The 19,814-nt window shown below is 26.6% G+C and overlaps 1 protein-coding gene across 1 annotated transcript in view; it reads right to left on the bottom strand.

Annotated features, from left to right (window-relative positions):
* Window positions 1-7,038: 7,038 nt before the first annotated feature.
* Window positions 7,039-19,814, bottom strand: part of LOC113552752 (protein tipE) — a 58,813-nt gene continuing 46,037 nt past the window's right edge. Inside the window, exon 2 of the mRNA XM_026955655.1 lies at window positions 7,039-7,608. Coding sequence (XP_026811456.1) covers window positions 7,518-7,608 — 91 coding nt within the window. The 3' untranslated portion in view covers window positions 7,039-7,517. The remainder of the gene's footprint in view (window positions 7,609-19,814) is intronic.

Below are 19,814 nucleotides of genomic sequence, written 5' to 3'. Positions count from 1 at the left end.
AGTTTAGCTATAAAATAAATTGTGTTCTCGTATCGTATTAAATAAAGGTTTGAAAGATTGAATTAAATTGCCTAATTTGTGAAGAACGCTAGTCTGATTTTTATTTTTTCGTCTAATCTTGTCCAGTATATTGATTAGTGATCCAAACGCGTGTATAATCATAGTTAAGAATTTAGTGTCCGTATTAGCAACAAAGAGTTAATTATACATTTTTTCATATTTATTTTTAGTTCACTTTATAGAAAAACAAGGATTGAATAAATTACTATACCTACTCAAACTTTTCTCTTCAATAGTCCACAGTAACAGATAATAAATCGCTAACATTTTGATTTATGTAAGGTCTTATTTCCAACCCTGCACGGTAATGATAAATAATAAAAGTAACTACAGTCTACAGTCGAATATAAACCGTAATGCTATATTTAAGTAACGTGGCGAATGGTGAAATAATATTTTTATTAAATTATAAGCCAAGCGGATATTATATATTGTGACTGCTACTATACTATTGCTTTAACGAGAAAATGGACTATTTCAACCGGTATTATAATGTTATCGACCGTGTGACCATTTGACGAGACGACCAGCGACATGTCTAGGAATTTATAAAGGAGGATCAGAAACATTTATAGTACTGTACATACCGACCTTACTTTTAGAAGCTATGAAACTTTATCGGAACTTGAAAGCAAATTATGTTTATTTAAAAATGGTTTATTTCCACCCCCTACTGCTAAACTTGAGTTACAACTTGAAATATTTTAAATTATATAGGTATACATTTTAAATGTTAAATGTTAAAAAAATATTATTATTAATAAACTTTATTAATTCTATTAATAACAAATACAACTTTCGAATGACAATTATTGAAAAATTATTTATAATAAATTATGAAATTAAAATAATAATTAATTAAATATGAAAACATTAATTGTTTAATCTGGTTAAACACTTGTATTTAATAGGTACAACATAATATTGCGAATCACATTTTAACTAAGTAACTAATAGGTACTTTATTTTTTTATTTTTAATTTTTGAAAACGTTTCAATATTATTATATAATATTATTGAATATAATATTTCGTAGGTATTTCTATTTCTATTATTTATTATGTTTTTGCCGATCAAATAAATGTGACGCAATATGTGTAGACACTTAGGTATATACACATATACATTATTCATGTGAATAATACGAAATATGATGTATGAATAATTAATATCTAAGAATAAGAATTTATGTAATTAAGCAAATATTTCAATGTTAAAAATAATTTTTGCATTTTTAAAAAAAAATTCTGTTATGAGTGCATTAAATTATATTTTTTTAAGGAATTTTTCTTGTTTTTTACAATATTTAAATCTGTTTCCTAGTTATAATTCATACCTATTACCTTTAAATAATCATGTTTAAATTTCTATGATTATAGAATTGCCTTTATACTTGTGAGTATCACACGTGAACACAGGAATAAACAGAGTGCAAGTTAAAGTTTCTTTTTTTAAATGAAAATACTAGATGTAGAGTAAGATGAAAATTATCCTTAAAATATTCATGTTTTATAATATATGTTTGTATATTACAAATTTTCAATATCACTCGATAATGGCCGATTCGCACTAACTTAAACGAAGGACGTAAAAGCTTTCTGTTGCGAGGTCACCATTTCGACACTAACTGACGGTAATTTGCCATAAACACCATAAACGCACACAAATCACAAGCTACATTTATTTGCAACCAAAAAATAAACATAACGAAAGCAAACTTGCGCGTCTTATTTTTTTTCAATGGCATACCTATTGGTTGTTTTCCCGGGATTTATGGTTGCTGAGCTATATAAATTCGTGAACTGGTAAAGATTTATTTTGATTCATCGTGAAACGGCAGTAATGGAGAAAACGCCGTATTGACATTACCAACGAAACATTACAGCTGGAGAATACGTGGTGTATAAAATTCCAGAGGGACCGTCTCTTGCGTATATACTATATATTGTTAGGATATATACAATATTTGTATTCAGTGTTAGGTTCGTGTACGTATTATAATATTTGGCCGTAGCCTATACACAATTATTAGCGTACGTCATTATTGCCGTTTATACGATAGTGCACCAGTGTCTATACAAATAAATAACAATAATATGATATATGACGATGTGCGTCGTGTCGTGAACGTAAAACGCCGGGCTAAAATCGGCTGTAAAGGTTGCTGCGGAACTGTAGTTGCTATTCAAACTCATATATTACTATAATATTTTATATATATTTGTGTGTGTGTGTGTGTTTCACGCTATATTATACTGTTGGTTCGAAAAGGTTAACGGGTTTTTTTACTCACTCCCTCTCTTTACAGTGTAATAAACGCCACCCGGTCGCGTGTAAAGGTCAATCGTTTTGCGTAACAACCGTACCTACCCTACCGCCGTGCCGGACGCTGAAAAAGGCTCTTACCAATTTTATACCCACATCCTAAAATTATCGATCAAGATAAATATTCGTGCGTTGTCGGACAGTAATATTATGGTATATTAGTATACTGAATTACTACCAATAATATAGTTTGAGTATTATGCTGTTTATAATAATTACAGTGGAGCGTCAATAATGAGCATTAAGAAATATTAAAAAAAAAAAAATTTATTTTATTTTATATTTTCAAAGTTTTGATTTAAATGATTTATGTTATACGTATTTTTAACAATACATATATGTTTATTTTATCATATACTTAAACGTTGATACAGTATGAAGTATTGTATTCTACACACAGTACGTTAGTTTTATTTATATTTATATCACAATTTAAGACATTAAAATTCATGCTCATTGTTTTATAATCTGTATAAAATATAAATTGATTATAACCGTAACCCCCTTAGTCACAATTAGTGCCGATAATTGACGTTCCCACTGTATAATTTATAATACAAAGTATTACATAAATCATGCTTACCCACATTTTTTCTTTTAATAATTTTTTATACAAACTTTGATTAATGGAATTTTTAAATTTATTTATAGACCTTTCATTTTTTTTTAAATGTTTTCTTTAACGAAAACTTAAACAGTTAGTTTTTATTGTAAATTATTTATTACATATTTTTTTTAAAAACTTAGATGTACCTAATTCAAAATAGTTATAAAAAATAGTTTTTTTAGTTATTATAAATGTTTATACTTAGGAGTTAGGATAAAAGGCTTAAAAATTGTTTTTTAAAAAAAATAGATGCAATATCAGGTCTATTATTTATTAAATTTGGACCATTTTTATAAATTATGTATTATATATTGATTGATAATTATGAATTTATAAAATGTTCATATTACTATATCCCCTACATCTTCTAAACCCATTATCATGTACCATTATCAGCACACAAATTTAAATATTTCAAAAATTACTTGTTTGAATTTTTATATTTTTGATAGTAGAAAAAAGGGGTTCCTGTTTGAAAAACAAAAATACCTCGTGACACTCATCCTTAAGTAGATCAACAAATCTTTTTTTTAGTTTATTTAAAATTATAAAAATCAGAATTGGAAAAAATTCTTTATAAGAAGAAAAAAGCGAAGGAGGAGTCTGAAGCATGCTTGGTGAAACCCTTTTTGGTAGTTACATCCATCGGTCATCATTTGTGGATTGTTTGTTTACCTGTTAAAAATACCGTACATAGTTTGCGTATTAACATATTAAAAAATATTTAAAAGTACATAGATTATTGTACAATTCATGTTGACAGAATTGTTTTTAACTTGAAAATTTAACAATTGTTATTATTCACATACCTAATATAATATTAATTATATACATTAAAATTAAAATAAAAGGACTATTCAGTTAAATTTTTAATAATAGTTATTATTTTAATATATGTATATATATTACATACGTTTATATTGCGGTAAAAATGTATGGGTATGTGAATGTTACGACTCACCCGTACACTACTTAAATAATACAATCTTTAAATTTGGTGTTTTTAGATGAAAATTAATAAACAACTTACAATTTTATGTTTAACTTATCTCTTCTAGTTTTATCATTTAATATACTGATGTAAAAATAAAGTAAGATAATTATTTTACGTAAGGTAAACGGGCGATGCGTAAACGATGCATAACCCAAAAATTGTATGATGCACCATTGTCTTACAAAAATGATTGAAATGAACAATAATGATATGTGTAACGATGTACGATGAGATACTACAACGAATTTATACTTAGGAGTGTACCAATTATTTTCAACGTGAGCATATTATACCATGTAAATTTCAGTTTTCTGAAGTCAACAGTTCTTTGTATGCTACCTGCTTAACTCTACCTATTTATTATCGAGTTAATGTTTATATATTAACTCGCAGCAAAGCCTCATACTGAGGCATTATCGCAGGTGTTATTTGAAAAATTTCATACACAGGGTTTTGATATTTATTTTAGACGTCAATTTTTGATTATTCTGTAGATATAAGTGGAGAAGAATATTTTTACAAAAATTAGTATAAATATAAATATTAAATAGCCAATAAATGTTTTTATTTGTAAGCATTTAAAGCTTAATTGTGTATTAACATTTTTGAAGTAGCTCGAGTGCTACTCTGCGAATATGTGGTTCACTGTCTCACTAAATAATCTTAATAATAAAAGCCGAGACGGTTATTAATAAAAAATTGTTTGTTGAAGGTTTGATATTATTTTACTAATATTATATTAAATTATTTTAATTTATATTTAAGCATTCTACTTTTGAATATGAATAAACTGCTATTAGCTATTAAAAATCTTAAAAATCTAAATATTTGTAAATTTGTAAGTGATCATAACATTTTTTTGTAATAACACGTAAGTATCAATAGCAAACTACAATTATTGACAATCACATAGGTACGTATAAAGTGTTGTGTATAATAATAGTTCAAATACGTGATCCAGTAAAAAAATAGTTATCTTTTAACCAATGTATATTATACAGTATTCACACACATACGTATTTTTATCTAAAACTATATATTATGTTATAATATTCATTGATGCTTGGTCCATACATTCGGTCATTATATGAAATGTTTCCTAAATTGCTATAGTCTGTATATAATAATATATTATATAAAAAAAGTTCTTATCCTTTCCATGTCATGGAACATTTCCAACTTTCCAAGTCCGAGTTATTAAATTGATATTTATAGTGTACCAGCTGTTATAACACGATTCTGTGTTATTATAGTGAAGGTATGGGTTTGATTTCTATCAGGGCTATTTTTATTTTTCATACGCGATGCGCATCACGTATATGTACATAGTGGGATTATAAATAAATCAATAATATAGTTTCTATATATTAGCGTCGTCGTCATTTTATTCGTATTATACACTGAGATTTATCCGATATCATAATAATACTCGTTCCTCATAATATATTGTATATATTATTCTAATATGCTATACAGATAGTGCACGGCATACACAAAGGTATAGGTATTGTACTTTATATTCTGAACGGAACTAGAAATATTCAAAAGCTAGGTAAGTATGCAATATTATTATATCGCTATTGCGCCCAGTGGATATTTCAAGTGGTATTTGATGAATATGATAATATAAAATATAATATAAATAAATAAAAAATAAAAAATAAATAATAAATAAAATAATTATATATAATAAATGTATTATCGTGTGTATTATATTATATTGCTATTCTACGGTTAGACAATCAGAAGTAATACGGTTGTACCGGGACTTTGTGTGGGTGTATTTAAAACGTTCTATTATAGTTTAACTCACATTTTGACAGCCTTAAAATAACAATCTACCAAATCATTACCGTACTATAATATCATTCAATCTGGTAGAGTATTTGAGTAATTTTTGCTATAAATATTTTTTCAGTATTTGAAATATTTGTATTTAAATAATAATTATATAAACAAAAAATTATTATTGTTCAATCAAAAAGAATATATCATACATGTCAATGATAATCACATGATAATTTAAGCGACAAAGCATACTATATTGATTATTATTACTGAAAAGTAATTCAAAATTTGATTTAACTTAATTTGATAACACCGCGAATTTGGACTTTTTATTCTATATAATATACTTACTTCAATGGTTGATTCCTGGTATAATCATAATTGTTAGTCCACTTGATAGTGGAAAAAAAATTAGAAAGTATCGTATTTTAACATATAGGAAGGTTGGTTTCAGCTATGTGCTTAGCACCTTCAGATTTCATCTAAGCACTTACAGTTTATCTGAATAATTTATTTTATACGAAAAATGAAAAATTATGGCGTGATTCTTAAATTTTTATTTAAAAATGTACTTTGATATATTATTATATTTACTCACATTTTAATTAATAAATAAATGATTGTTATCAAAGCGTATTACGTACAGAATTATTGTAATTATTATATTTTTTTTTTATTAATAGAAATATTTTCTATTTTACTAATTCAATAGTATAATGTAATATGTTTTAATTAAGTGGGTATGAAATAATTGGAAGGCTGTGGACGAGTCGAAATACACATCTGTGTGGGACATAAATCATTTTAGGACACCCTAACTTTACTGTGCTCCTATGATTGTGTGTATTTATGTAGTAATATTACGAAACGTACTATATATTATAATGTGAGAGTGCTCGTTGTGTGGCATCCTATTTACGTATTACTAGCTACTACATAACGTATAATAAAATGAACGCAATGAAAATATTACGTTTAGTGAAGATATAATAAAACAACAATAAAGTAAAACAAATCGTTTATATAATTTTTTTATTATCAACGGCGTTCTATACTTTATTTTTATTCGTTAAAATGTGCGTAATATTATATATGTATATATATAATATATATTATTAATTATATTATTGTACAAAATATGCAAGCTCAAATATATTGTTCACATGTACAATTTTATGTTATTATTATATTATATAATATAATATTAATTGTAATAATAATAGTAATAATAATAATAATAATAATAATAATAATAATAGTATCGCATTCGCATATTATATCTAAATCAACACTCAATATTTATTCTTAATGTATATTATATAATTTTACTGCGTTTCAAAAATGAAAACTTAACAACTCGTAATTATATAACTGTACACATTTTTCGCTAACGTACACTTCGAAACACATAATATTGTATAAATATGTGTGTATGCGTGTAGCATAATATGTAATGTATAATGACATAATGTGTCTTGATTCGAACTGAAGTAACTCGAGTTTGCACCCGACGTGACTTATTTGTCGTACTCGCGTGTACATAGAAGTCTGTTCGACTCTGCAGAGACACCACTGGATGACAATCGCGGTATAATAATAACGATTTTAGTGGTAAAAACAATAATAATTATTATAACAATCACAATAATAAGTATACATAATATTATTATGTTGTATTATTATGCATTGTATATGCAGTTTGCGCCGAGGTACACGTACTCAGCAGCTCGTCTCCGAGTATTGTCATAATCCACTCGGTTCTCCCTGCAGTGCTCTGGACGCTTCCATTATTGCTTCGTCCAGCCGTTCTACCCGGGTGCTTATCGAGTGGTCGCTATAAAAAAATAACAACGAAGATATGAAATTAGTCATTTCCGTATTTCTTACGAATATATAAATTTATATTTAAGTACAATAATAAATATAAAAACGACATGATACGTGGTTAGCTTGTTTATTAACTTTTTATGCGTCATACATGAGATAAATAATTGTATGTTATATGTTAACACGTCAATAATTTTTTACCATTACATATTATTATATATTAACAGTAGGTGTTTGTTTTAGTCAATTATGAATATTATGGTTCTTAGATAATTTTGGTGGTGTCCTGTCCCACCTCACATGGATACGCGATTTTGTGATTTGTAAAAACTGTATAGTAAACACTATTCATTTTTTCCCAAATATAAGTTGTTTTAACTAAAATATCTAAGTTATTAACAGTATACACTATACAGACAGGGATTCTTTTTAATAATAAAATTAATTATAATGTGAAATATTTTTTTTATATAATTTAGAGTCATTACAAAATAACATTTTTAAAAAGAAAATATAATTATTATTATCTTCAGTCATAATTTATGAATTAGCATCGAATATTAAACTTGTATATATAGCTAATAAATTATTTATAAGTATTTTAAGTTTATTAAGCAGAGATCTTAAAGAGTGGACTAAGATTTTGCGATTTAACCCTTTGACAATTAACTTTGCTCAATAGTAAATCAAGTTTAAATTAATTTACTACTCGTTCTTAATATAACTAAAAAATTTAATTTGTACGCTGTCATTCAAAAATGGGAAATACATAATTATTATTTATACGATATAAATTATTTTTTTTAAAGAAATTAATGTTGCTTTGTTATGAGTTATGACTATTAAGTATGTAAAAAGATTGGGAATTATGAGCATGGTAATTTAAAAATTTCAGTACCTAGTTGATATATTATTAGTCTATATCTAAATATAAATACGCATTTAGAATTTTACTAAATATTCTATAAAACATCAAATCTATTTTATGTTTTTCATAAAATAATTATTATAAGCAGAGTTTTATTGTCCTTAGTACATAATATATTTTAATAGCTCTGAAATTTGTTTAGATTTCTTTTTAGATAATTTGATATATTTAAAATGTCATAGGTTATGTAATTGGGTATAGTAAAATAGGGCATGGTCTTATTTAAATAAGAGGACATTTTATTGTCACACTATGACTAAGAAAATTTAAGTATTTGAAAATATGGAGCTTAAGTGATCTTAAAAATTCCTAACTTAGAATTAAATGACTAATGGATAAAACGGGAGAGATTATGTTTAGTGGATAATCCTGTTAAATCGTAAATATAATACAATATACTCGCGACTTTTAATCGTTTGTTTATTTCGAGTAGATCCCGCTCGCTGCATGTTAATTCGTCTGTCAAATGAAGTTAGCGCAATCGCTGTAGATATAATAATAATAATCATATCACTAAATTTACATATTTTTTATAGTTTACACTTCTATACGTACGCATAACAATGATATAAATTATGGTATGCGTTATATACGATTGTTGTAAACGTAACGTGACATAATATGTACCTTTGAAACTGTAATAATATCATATATAATGCACTAATTTTATTTTATTATAATATAATATGTGTGTATAATATATAGGTACATTTTGTTCTGCCGCAATAACGAGTTCGAGAATCGCGCATTTCGTACACAACTTTATAGCATCGGGTCTATTTTCTCGGAATGTTTTTAAATTTATGTTTCGCCGAACAATTTATATATTACATATATATACAATTTGTGTGGAGTAACTAATATATTTAACTCGAGAAAATAAAAACGTCTCTGATGCACAGAATTCCTCTGGAGATGAAATATTAACGCGATAAATTGCCGTCAAAACATGTTCAATGCTTACAGACAGCTGCAGTAGAATAATATAAGTAATGTAAGTAATAGAGTCGAAGTACTAAAAACCAGCGAACCGAGTTCGCACATGAGATGAAATTACATTATATTATTTTATTTACATTATATAATATCATAATTATTGAACAATATGTTATACACCATTTTAATTTAATTAATCTCCAGATTTATAATATTTTTTCCAATTTCGAAGTAAACTACGAATTATTTAATACGATAGTAGTATTAATGTATCAAACACGTGGCTTGCGTGCTCGTAGGCCGGTGAACGCTTTCAGTGTAATTCACAGTTTTTCTCAACAATAGAAAAAATATTAAAAATCATGAAATTAAAATGTTGAAACGTCAAAATTTTCAAAAACATGAACTCTACAAAATATCTATCTTCAATTTTTTTTGAAAACTAATTAAATAAGAAAATATATTTTTTTAAATTTTTACCAAAACATTAAAATAAATTAAAAATGAAATATTTGTATTTCTTGTCCCCGTGAAACTTATTAAAAAAAAATCAAAATTATGATATATCCGTTATTTCAGGAGATATCATAATGGTAAATCCTCACGGGACACTCTGTATACGTGTGGTGATCTTGTAAGTCAATATTATTTGTATTTTTGAATGGTTAAGCAAAAATTGTAACAACATATTTGTATCATATTTTTTACAAGTTTTCTTACCATAGTGGCTTATTTTTTTTTTAATAACAACCTAAAATGTTTTTAATTTCATAATATAGGGACTATATTATGGCGTGTTCATTCCATAATAAAACGGTACTGAGCAGTTTCAAAAGTTATGATCTACTACTCGACACTGTTCATTTGTTTCATTCATTATCCCATGCTTACATCAATATTCTTAAATAGGTACATATTTTCCGGCTACCGATACTGAAATTAAATGTGTATATTGTTATTACCGAATTCATTTGAAATACACAAAAATAGTATGGGTAATTACTACATTTAAATTAGTATAATTATAGATGTTTATTTGTTAAAAGAATGTTGAATAGATAAATATAATTTATGAACAAGCAATTTTTTCAAAGATTGATTTGGAAAGTGTTAGTATAGTAAGTTAAAAATATTAGAAGCTGTATTATTTTTTTAAAGAAAAATTTGGAATAACAATGAAATGTAATTGGAATACGACAAATAATCCAACATCTTGTTGGAGTCTACAGTTCTACACCATTACTATAGTAATATATATATATATATGTATATCATCCCATGCACCTATACCACGATGTATAAAATAATGCATTGTAATACAAAATAATATACAAAATATATGCGCCTGTGAGTAGAGTGTTTTTAAATGTACGAATACACACATACACACATACTGCAGTGGTTGAGATAAGAAACGTTTTTTATTATATGACACGTTCAGCGGTGATCGTATGAAAAAAAGCGGTCTTTTGCGTTTTTGAGCTCTGCACGGAATTCAAGTCGACTATCTGCGCTCCGTTCGCAAAAACGTCATCGCATCACGAACGTCATACGTACCCGGCATCACGTTCGAACGAGCGCCGCAGAATAATCCGCTCGTGGATTAATCCTCGAGACGTTAAACTCGATCGCGCGAACACTGGGCCCGCGAGACGTTCGATCATTGCTCGCATATTATTACGATGATGACATTTGATGGTTCCCGTTAATGTTGCAGTGTGAATAGTATGATGGGTACATTATTTTATTACGGTAGCGGTGTGCGTGTCGTATAATTCGTTCGCCGGTAATCGATAAGATACTGCGTCGTTGTGTTCGGGGACGAATCGATTTCAATATATATGTATATTGTGTTTATGTGTGTGTATGTGTGTATTTGGAACAGAAACTAAAGTTTGTTACCTAATTTAACTTGTGCTTCCGAGCAGATATCCTAAATTGAAAACACAATCTCGAAAATAATAAATTATATTATTAAACTGCGAAAGTTGGACGACCGACTTGTTTCGGCACTGCGTGGTATCGGATTTGCATACCCAGTGCGCCGGCTTAAACATATATAGCAGAAAACGGCGTGGCTTACCGATATCACGCGCGTATATTTATAAAACTGTACGCACTGCAAAGCTGATCCTTGGTCTAAGGGTCCGGAACCCCCAGAATTAAAAACAATAAAACGAGAAAATTTTATCAATAAATATAATGTCTATTAAATCAAGAATAATAAATTGAATAGTTTCGTTAAAATATTAAAACAAATGTTTTGTTCACTTTCTCTTACTCAAAATTCGTTTTTAGTTATAGCCTTGTCGTATTTTAAAGTTCATGAAATTTATTTCAAATTTAAATAATCTTGGATTGTGCGTCTGAAGAGATGTTTAACTACCTACACCTATTTACCGTATTATAATATTAAAATATATTTAGGTTAGATTTTGTTTATTAAAGAAAATTATTAAGTAGTTTTAAGTAAATCTGGTTAAATCAACGTTTTAAGTTAAAGGTAAAAAGCTATATATTTAATTTTAAAAGTAAAAATTCAACACGTAAAAAAACATTGACTTTGTTTAAAAAGTTACTCAAATGAATTCACACATTTTTAAAATCACAGTTCTTTGAAACGCATTGTATTATTATTTATTATATATTGCTTATTGCACACTAACCATAGTGGTTTAGAAAATTATAGGTATGTTTGAGATAACTAAATTATTAAATCGAGGAATGTTTATAATAAAATATGAGTCAAGAAATCATATAAGATCGCTATAATAAATTATGTTATGTATGACCCTGTATATTAGGGTGATGGTGGCAATTCTGTTGTACGCTGGTTGATGGGATGCGTCGAAGTAAGTACGATACACAATAATCACTGCAGACGTTATTATGAATTCGCGTACTTCTACTCTCGTTGTACTTCACAATAGCACCAGTGTACGTACATAATTCTGAACCGGAAGTATATAATACGATGACATATATTATCGTACGTCGTGTATATGCACCACGCATGAAGTATAGTATCTAGGTTATGAGATTACCACGCGAAAAACTATTTTTCCGTTGAAATGTATCAAAGAATCATCGTGCGCCACGTAGGCCATTTACAAAATGCAAACCTAAATAATAAATAAAATATATGTACATTTAGGACCTTATGTATTGGAATACCAGGCCATGGATGGCGTACTTTCTATCTCTTTCTCCCTTTCTCTGCCTCGTACGCTCTCTATGTTCGTCAGCACTACGCTCGCTAACGAATTGAAATGCCAAATCGAATTTTCCATGGGTATAGTACGAAATACGTGATGTGTTTACCGGTATTGGTGTATAAATAAAAATATAATTCACTACGTCCTCGGACGAAGATCTTCTCTTCCGTTTTGTATAATATTATATTATGTAGTATACATACGTACATAATAATATATATTTAGAAAATATACGACTCTGAGCGATTTCATTCGTTGATTGATACATTGCACTTTAGTAAATTTTTTTTCACCCCCTCGAAAAATCATTAAATAATATATAGTGCCTACATGTGTCAGAAAATTATAAGTTAAATAATAATAATTTTGAAGATTAAACTTATAGGTAATAGTTTTGGTGATGTGAGTTTTTATATAATTATAATGCATTTATTATTTTCTTAAAAAGTTTATGTCATTTGTATATATATATATATATATTCGATATTTTTATGTATAATTTAAAGTTGGATGAAATATAATATTGATATGTCGTATCGTAGGATGGAAATCAATCAATATAAAGACAAACAATATTATTCCACGTGGATCTCGGTTTACTCTTAACCATTAAAAATGTCTCGTTAAAAACTGATACGCTGACATCTCTCTATTGTTAATATTATTTTATTTTTTAGTGACATTCCGAAAAACTACTTCAGTACTATGAAGATGTTTTGACCAGTTTGAAGTACATTTACAATACAGCTAGTGTTCATTTTCGAATCCGCATATTATGCTTTAAACAACAATAACGAAAGATCATGGATTTATTGTTTGTTCTTGAATATAAATATGGTGCTATATTCTTTTATTAAAGTTTTCGTAAAAATAATCCTATTCAAAATACATAATTAAAAAACGTGAGTACTATGTCATTTAAAACCTACAAAATCACAATAGATAGATAGTACCTAAACATTTAGTTTATTTTACGGTATTTAAAGTCATATAAATAAAAGGAAAAAAGCCAACCAGAATGACAATTTAAGTACCTTAAACATAATATAAACTATGAAATATCTATACAATATAATATACGTAACTATAAGTAACTTGTATTACAATAAAGCTGTCTCGTTTCGGTTGTGATCTAAATTTCAGATTTATTTACAACACGCAATAATAACGTAGTTCTATGCATACAGATATGTACGTAAAAAGTTGTTATTTCTGAATTAAAAATAAAAAGAAATATTATGAGTATAGATATTCTATCAATATTCACAGTATAATTTTATAAATTGTATACATTTATAAATTTGACATAATTCGTCAACATCATAAAGATGTACGAATGTTCTGATTCGTTGCTATCTAATTTTAGATTTTTTATTTTATTATATTATTTGTTATTTTTAGGTTCTGAATTTTCTAAATTTTATCGTTGTAGTTGTAAGTGGAGTGTGATTACGAAGATAACGGTGAAGTAGGATAGATTGATATAGCCATAGGTGTTGCCCATTAATATACTTCATATTGCTTGGGTTCAATGTTTGATCTGGCTGTATCTGGTCCTGTGTTTTAGAAGTTAATGATGTATTATTATATTTGTCTTTCATAATATTCGGAGATAGATTGTTCTATGTGTCTAAATTTATGGGAAGAGAAGAGTTGTTAATGTTTTTGCTGCACGATGACGATATGTGGACCGTTTGCTTACAAAGGAAACAAGTGACTTTGTCGTCCTCAATAATGAATATTCAATATGTGTATTTTCGCAAGATACCATATTCTATCCGAGAAGTTCAAATATGTCGTCGGTGTTTATAATATATAGTTGTCTATGAAAGTTTGTAATGTGTGTAAACTCATTTAATGGGAACTCAGATACCAACGTGATAATGGAGGACGATGTTTTTACTTCAAGGTTGTGCTTAGGGTATAAAATAGGATATAGCTTGACAAATATTTGATAGAATATCTAATGCGTTTTTATGAGTTTATTAATTTGCGTATCGCTTTTTTTGTATTATCGTCATACATTTCCGGGTGTGAATTTATTAGATTGTCTCTTAAGAATATAAAATATCTGTTATTACAAATGCATGAAACACTGACATGGAAATTATGTAGAATACTTTGTTTAAATTCTCGAGTGTGATTATTTTGATTATAGTATATTGCATTTAATAAATAATACTTTCAATTAGTTAATTACTATTGCTTGATTCATTTTGTGAAATGTTATGTTGGCAATTATTTTAGAAAAACTTTTTGTTATAGAGAGTTGTATTTTCGAATGATTGTAATTATGAGTATACCATTTTTGTTCAAAATACAGGGTAAATTTTGAGCTGGTTTAGTAAACTGGTTTTAATATTTTGCATGTTTTAGGTGCTAATAGTTTTATAAGAGAAATATTTTATATATTGAAATACAGTTTTGTGTATTTAATCTATATGCAATTGACTGTCGTTTTCTCGTAATAAATAATTATTATTTTATCAGCTAATTCAATTTAAAATACTATAGAAGTCTTATACAGTGCTAAATTTAGAGCGGGGAGGGGGGTTGGAGGTAAGTGAGTATCCATTCACCAGGCGCTGTTGGTATAAATTTATGAAAAATAAAAGGTAATTGACATAAAATATGTATAAATTATAATATATTTCTAAAATTCCACCAGGAAAAAAATATATTAGACATTAATTATTTAAAATTATATAATGTTTATTTTAAAAATATTTTTATCTGATGTTTACGTTTTTTATATATTTGCTATTAGTCTTTATCAGTTAATTAGATTTTGGAAAAAATCCAATCTGATGACTGACAATAATTGCATATTATTTTAATGTTAAATTGAAGTACCATGTATGAATAACGATAATATATTTTGTTTCTATCAAGTAGTCGATTTTATTAAACATTACATTTTTTTTATAAAACATTTATTTTATAAACAAACAAAAAGGTAATGAATTAAATTAAAAAGCTTAGTAAGACCGAAGATAGAAAAAGAAAACTAGAACTTGAAAATTAAAATAGTTCAAGCACGGTTAATTGAATTGAATGAACTTAAAAAATTTATCCTATGCTTAGCTCATTAAAGACATTTTTAATTTATGTTTTTTAATGATGTTTAAGCATAATATTGCTATTATATATATATATATATATTAAGACAATGGTTTTAATATAATAATATACTTTTTGATTTTTATTTTATGTTGACACCTGGCACACCACATAGCTCCATTAAAATAACGTCGCTGTATTTTTATTAATCCCTGGCGTCATACGTATTGTTATTATAATCCATACAAAAGTATTATCATTGATTGAAAAATTCTTCCATAATTAATGATATTCGTAATATACACAGACCGATGGTTCAATATTATTATTCTTTTCCGGATAGAGATAAAATTTTCAGTAAAAAAGTTTCATCCTATATATTTGGTTTATTTATTACATAAATCTTAACTGATAATTAAATTCTAATTATTGATTAAATTAATTATTTGTACTAATTAATTCTAATGATTAATTATTTTTTAAAATCGCACAGAAGATACATTAGAGATGAATTTACTGTTGTTTGTAAACACAAGATGCATTGTTATTGCTATCAAGTAATAACTTTTTAGATTCCGAAGCGTGGCGATTTTTGCATCATACAAAAGTACAGAAATATCGATGCTCGTTAGGTATGTATTATAGTTTATAATATGATGTAATATATTGAATACTATTTATTTCGTTCGATTTTATGTTCGAAAACTAATCGTACGGAAATGAAAGAAATATTTTGTTTTTACTCGTATAATATATTGAATGATTAATTGAATGCACTGACTACCATAATATTTTCTAGTAATAGTGTGTGATTTCTGAAGATAAATTCAACTATCATCTTTATCGAAACTTAAGTGATGTAAAAATATCGATGGTATTATTAAACCAGCAATATAATAATATGTATAGTCTTTCGTTTGTATTCCGTCGATATCTTATTGATTTCGGCTACTATTAATTCCGTCATTTCTTAAATTTAATAAAACATATAAATATATATATTTAAAATTAAAAACCTTAATCATTATCTTGAGATATTATATAAACTAAAAATTATTTAAATATAAGTAGTAAGTACGTACATATTAATATAGATATCTAGCTATTAGGTAAATGTATACATTTAACATTGTAACTTATGTAGGTAACTATTGTATTATTTTAGTGGGAAATTGTACAAAACAAAAGTAAATAACATTTAAAACTTATGGATAGTTTCTACAATTTTTATACATTTAAGACTAGAAGGGATTATTTGGTGGATAGTATGCATTGTAGTTGGTGGTGTTAATATAGACCTTTTTCAAAACACAGTGTTTTAGCGGAATCGATAAGTTCTTGTAATTACTGTTGAATAGTTATCGGTAATCGACGAGAAGAGTGCATGCTGTCGAGGTATGATATAGTGACTAAGAAAAAAAATAACGAGAGATCTAAACAATCTATTGAGGCTCAAAATAAGAAAGTTGCAATAGTTTCTATAGGAACATTTTTGAAAATATAATGAGAAAACTAAAAAACTAATCTACTAGAACTCTGCTTGCCTTTTATATTTAATAATAATGTACAATACTCGAAGAAGTTATGATAGCATACTAGGTGAACACTATAAATATAATGTACCAGCTAAACATATTAAACATAATAACAAAATCACTCAAGAGCTAAAATCTAATTACTTTTACGTGTTTTACTAATACTTTTAGTATTTATATATTTATAATATGCTATACCGTTTAAAAATCACACGAAATATAATACTTTGTAATAATATGTATATCAGCAAGCCTAAAATTTTCAAAAAAATTTTTCCATTTTTATTTATTTATTACTATGATTTATATAAAGCTTACAATTATTTTCAGAGTGATTAACTGATTCTAATTTTTGGTGTTTTTAAGTTTAAGTAGTTACAGCTTATATTTACAAATTTATACTATATAATAGCGATACAAACTTAAAACTTCAAACTTCACCTTTTATAGCTTGTGAGTTTTTAATCAGATGATTTTTTTTTTAATGTTTATGTCTGTAAATCGAAATTTAAAGTATATACTATATACATTACCTAATATAAAATTTATTTTTGTAAAGCCATTAGTAAGAACTATTATTCCCCGGCTCATCATTTTTAATAACTCTAAATTAACTCGGTCGAATATTAATTTGAATATCTCAATATTTTGAAAATAAAATCATGTGCTTAACAAATAACAATTAACAATAGAAAGGTTAGTTTTCATTAAAAAAAAAAGAAAAGAAGTTTCTATTAACAGTACTTTAATAGCATAAAAATATAAATAATTGAAAATATAATCCGTAAAAATACTTAAAAATTTTAATAATCAGAGTTTAAGTAGATGAATTATTAAAGGAAAATAGAAGTGAGCTGGCTTATAGTAAAACAACCAGTATATGTATTATACGCACTGTCAATTGTATAATATTTTAATATATTATAGTAAGTTACAATATGATGCATTCGGCTTAGAATATTTTTTACAAATGTAATATCGTTTATTGCGTATTTCAGACACCTATCGAATTTAAATATACAATAACGTTAAGTTCATAATATGTACTTTGTCTCCTCGTGATTTTTTATTTAAATTTTACCATTTTTTTTTATAATTATGTTTAAGTAAAGTTAGTTTTAACTAAATTTTGTAGTATCAGGTTGTATTTAATATATTTTTTTTTTTTTTATGAATTCAAGGCATCAAATGTGTGATTATAATTTGGTTTTTTTAATATTACAATTATAAGTATACATTTATAGTTTTTATAACGTTTTATTTTATTAAATTAACTGTCCGTGTTCGGCTTCATTGATGAGTCTCGTTTAATTATGCTATCAGTGACAGTATTTCCTGAGAGTTTCGAGAAGTTGAATTTTGTGACTTATTGTGGTTTATTGACGGAATTTGAGTCTGATTATTGCGGCTTACTTTTTCTCTAGAATTTTTGAAACAATACAGTCTTGTAACAAGATATTGCTCTAAAATTTTAGTTTAAATTATCATTGATATAAATTTTACAGTGGCTTTGTCATTTAAAATATACGGGTAGATTTATTTTATTCGTCCAAATATTATATTGTATCGCATACTAATAAATTAAAATTTTTGATGACCTTATTATTGCAGACTTTCTTATTGGCCTCCCTGTTAATGTAATTTTCTTTTGCGTCTACTCTATATATATGTCTGTATATACGATTATAATATATGAGTATCGTCGTATAGAATCTTCTCTACAAAAGAAGTGTTTCCTACGTTGACTCCAATACTCCCTAAAAGGAATCAATTTCACCATGTTGTGACCCGACATAAAAAAAAATCGTACATGTTTAATAACGGATTCGTCAGGAAAATGAACGAACATGTTCGCTAAATTTTATATAGTCACTAAAAGCTCGATATAATATTACTACACAATCTGATGGTAAGATGGAATCTGATTGAGGCCCGATCGTAAATAATTCTATGTACTATGAACTCAACCTGGTCGGATTGAAACGATACTAAACAATCTCCATTATTTCATTAAACATTAACTCACACTCTTATAAATATTATATTGGTCTCGAAAATTTCTGTCGGTTAAATTACCGGGAAGCGATGACACAGCCGTTGAAGCATACTTCGTATACAGCGTGATTTTAAATGGTCTTTTAACTACTCATCAGTTAAATAATTTGTAAGTAATGCTAATGAAAATAAATTGTTTGCTTTTCGAGTAACAATATTTTAAGTTTCATATTCCAAATCTATATACATTTTCGCTAATTTTTTTATCATATAAAAATTAAATTTCGAATAAGTAATTTATATCTACTTCAGATCTGTGTTCATATATCTTTATTATCTATCTTAATATTAAATGCATACCTATCTATGACTAATCTATAACTATATCATCTAATATCAATAATTAATTAACTGCTCGTTCTGTAAAATCAATTTTTGTATCTTCTTATAAATTCCAAAAAAAAATTATTCAACAAAAATATACGTGATTATTCTAAAATGTAAAATATTAAAATAAAATTATCGAAGTTATATCTTATAGCTA

This window comes from Rhopalosiphum maidis, chromosome 2 (genome assembly GCF_003676215.2).
Source record: "Rhopalosiphum maidis isolate BTI-1 chromosome 2, ASM367621v3, whole genome shotgun sequence".
Lineage (NCBI taxonomy): Eukaryota > Metazoa > Arthropoda > Insecta > Hemiptera > Aphididae > Rhopalosiphum > Rhopalosiphum maidis.
The sequence above is the reverse complement of the archived record's forward strand: the minus strand, read 5'-3'. Positions and strand labels throughout refer to the sequence as shown.